General features: G+C 29.0%; 1 protein-coding gene across 1 annotated transcript; it reads right to left on the bottom strand.

Annotated features, from left to right (window-relative positions):
* Positions 1-2,836: 2,836 nt before the first annotated feature.
* LOC115700151 (VQ motif-containing protein 8, chloroplastic-like) lies at positions 2,837-3,145 on the bottom strand. The gene has a single exon (XM_030627709.2). It carries the CDS (start codon positions 3,143-3,145, stop codon positions 2,837-2,839), a length of 309 nt encoding a protein of 102 aa, XP_030483569.2.
* Positions 3,146-3,516: the final 371 nt, after the last annotated feature.

The raw sequence follows: 3,516 nt of genomic DNA, 5'->3' as shown, positions 1-3,516 counted from the left end.
TTTTGGTTATTTAATAACTAAATTTTTGAAATCTTATATATATTTTAATTATTTATTAAATAAAATAAATTAATTTAACCAATTTTCTTATGTTGTTACATATTTGTTTTGTATCAATTGATTAATTAATTGGTAAAATTTAAATTAATTATGGTTAACTTGTTAATGGACCCAAGGGTCCAAATTAACCATAGTTAACTTGTTAATAGATCTTTACTAATTAAATTAAGGGATATTGGCGGCTAAACCACCTGAACTTTAAATTTTTTAACACTTAACCACATAAATCGATTTTTTAGGGGCAAAACTACCTAAACTCCCATTCTGTTTTGCTCTATACCCCTTCGTCCAAAAATCACAGTTAAGTGTCACGGTGGATTGTCCACGTGTACACACGTGTACATGTGGCAAATTTTTAGTGGTCCAAAAAATATTGATTTTAAAAATATTATAAAAAAATAATTTAAAAAATTAAATAATAATATTATTATAAATTAAAAGTGTTATGGGAATTTTTTTCGTCATCAGAAATAATGAATTAGATTCAAGTAAACTACTCGAGAAGAAAATAACAAACCCGAGTCCCTAAAAATAGGGCCCATCCCCCAAGTTGACCTAGGGCTGGGCCCAATGCCTAGGTTGACAATTAACCTGGGATGTTGCCTTCATGAGCTGCAAAATTCGATGCGACCATTGAATCTGAAATGGTCAAAAATGGGGTTGGAGACCTTGTCCTTAAGTTCAGAAGCCTTAGAAGTATCAAAATTAAATCTTTAAGGCTTGGAAAAAATTAGGCCCAATGCCCCGGTCAACAAATAGCCTAGTGCGCTGGGTTCTGCTTACTCGAATCTGATGTCGTTTTGACCATCAGTCTAGTTTTTCACAAATACAATGATCTATGAATTCAAAGAAATCAAACTCACAACTTTGCATTTCTCATTTCCAGCACACCTGGAAATGAAGAGTTTCGAGTCTCTCATTTTCGCAAAATAGCAACATCTCCGAGAATTGGTGACCAGCTTCACCTGGACATATAAATGGACTAAGTGATGTCAAACTATCACTTAGGAATCTTAAGGGACATCCTTTGAACGTTTCTACACTTACCCAACGTCCAAGTTGATGTCAGATGTCAACATGGGCGCTAGGATGTCAACCTGGCCGTTGGATGTCAACTTGGCCGTTGGAACCTGAACTGCCTTCAGTAAAATGGCCATAACTCACTCAATTTTTATCCGATTGATGTAATTCAACTTGCATTTTGAAGCTATTTAAATTCTCTATCAAGTCATTTCTCACACGCTAGTCTCAATTCTAAAGCTATCATCATACACAAATAAGGTCCGGGTAACTTGCAACTAGACTCGTCGGGCACCAAAAATTGGCCATCACCACCAGAAGCTAATTTTCACCATTAGATTAGATCATCATTAACGGTGAAAAATAACTTATTTGTATTTTTCTCCTATTTTTGTGGGTCTCACTCACCTATTATAAGAGAGCTCCCTTAGCTCATTTTTTACATTCAGAAAACTACATAAGGTCAGAGCTTCTCTCTCTAGAGTTTAGAGTTTCTGATAGTTAGTTTATTACTGTAATTACCATCTCGTGAAAAATAAAAACTCAAAGTAGACGTAATCTCATTACTATCGCGATATAGGGGGTGGACTACTATAAATTATGTGTGTCTCTCTAAATTATTAAATTTATTAATCTTCTTGTCAATCTAGTGAGCTGGTGTTGACTTTTCAGCGTCAACAATTAGTATGTTAACCCTTTTTTTTTTAAAAAAAAAAAAATAATATCATATTTTATAATTTTTTGTGTAAAAATTTTTTTAATAAAAAAATATAATTTGAAAATTTTATAGCAAAAAATTAAATATTTATTTTATTTTATTTTTTATATTGTAACACTTTAACCTTGATGAGAAAAATGCAAAAATTATATAATACATTTAAAAAAAAATTAATTGGGGAAGACTAAATTCTTTAATCACCCATAAAAAATAATGTATTATTAACTTTAAAACAAACTAAAAGGAGGAAATAGTCATTTATATATAGTCACACTGGTTTTTAAACCATGAGATTTTTTTCTTAGAACTCACTAATGATGTAAATTATAAAATTTTTAAAAATGAAATAAAAAATGTAAACAAAAGAAGATAACATATGTAATAAAATTTTCTTAAGATGTCACTTTACCTGTTTTGTACTTATATATATATACATATATACATAGATTATAGTAAGTAAATTATTTTTTTTTTTAAAAGAATAATAATATCATATTTTATAGTTTTTTGTATGTAAGAATCTTTTAAATTTAAAAATATAATTTAAAATTTGAATAGCAAAAAATTAAATATTTATTATATTTTTACTTTTTATATTGTAACACTTTTATCGTGATAGGAAAAATGTAGAAATATATGTTATATGCAAGACTAAAATTTTTAATCGCCTATAATACAAAATAATGTAATGCTAATTTTAGGACAAATTAAAGAGGATGAAATAATTATTTATATATAGCCTGTAATATGTGGAGTTTTTTCTTTAAGAACTTAGTAAAATTATTAAAATTTTAAAAAATAAATAAAAAATATAATTAAAAAAATAACATGTAGTAAAGCTTTCTTAAAAATATACCACCTCACATGCATTTGTGTTTTTTCTTCATATTATATTAAGAATTAATAGTAATAATAAAACTTGATAAAATGGAATTATTATAGATGATTATACATGTAATCTCTCTATACCTATAAAATAAATTTATATATATATATTAATAGTAGCAATATTACTAGAATAATATAATAATTAATTAATTAATATCCATCCAAGTTACAAGAAGAAGATATTATTGATGATCTTGATGAGGCCGCTACTTCAAAAGTGTTAGATGTAGAAGAAGAAGAAGAAGAAGCCGAGGAAGAGGAGACCGCGGTGGCAGAAGAGGCGGATTGTTTGCCGGTGAGTTGCTGAACAAGGCCCATGAACTCCTCCGGACGGACATGAATTATCTTTGGTGAGTTGAGATACACCACCACGGGTGGCGGCGGCCTTGGAGCACGTGACCTCTTCGTCGAGTTCTCGTTTATTATTGTCAACCTCGAAGGTCTAGGGCCATTCATCATCTTCTATATACGTACTAATTTATGATTAATAACCTAATCTGTAATCTAATTATGGTATTAATTATGTTATGTTGAAGGAGAGACACTACTTGTTATTTATAGGATTGAATGTAAAGAAGGGTCCATTTATTAATTTGGAGTAGTTAGGAGTAGAATAAATATATTATTATTATGAATTTGAAATGGTCTAACATGGCCAATAAAGAATTAGTAATATTTGATGGTTATATACACTTGTATTATTATCACCGTGCCGGCAGTCCATATATAGAAACTTTATAATTATTGGATTTTTTTACATATATTAAACTATTTGAAAAAAAATCAATTAAGTATTCGAAAAAAACAAAGAAGAAAAAGTACTATCGAGC

Source organism: Cannabis sativa, chromosome 8, assembly GCF_029168945.1.
Source record: "Cannabis sativa cultivar Pink pepper isolate KNU-18-1 chromosome 8, ASM2916894v1, whole genome shotgun sequence".
Classification (NCBI taxonomy): Eukaryota; Viridiplantae; Streptophyta; class Magnoliopsida; order Rosales; family Cannabaceae; genus Cannabis; species Cannabis sativa.
Note: the sequence above shows the minus strand (reverse complement) of the source record. Positions and strands in the feature narration are given on the sequence as shown.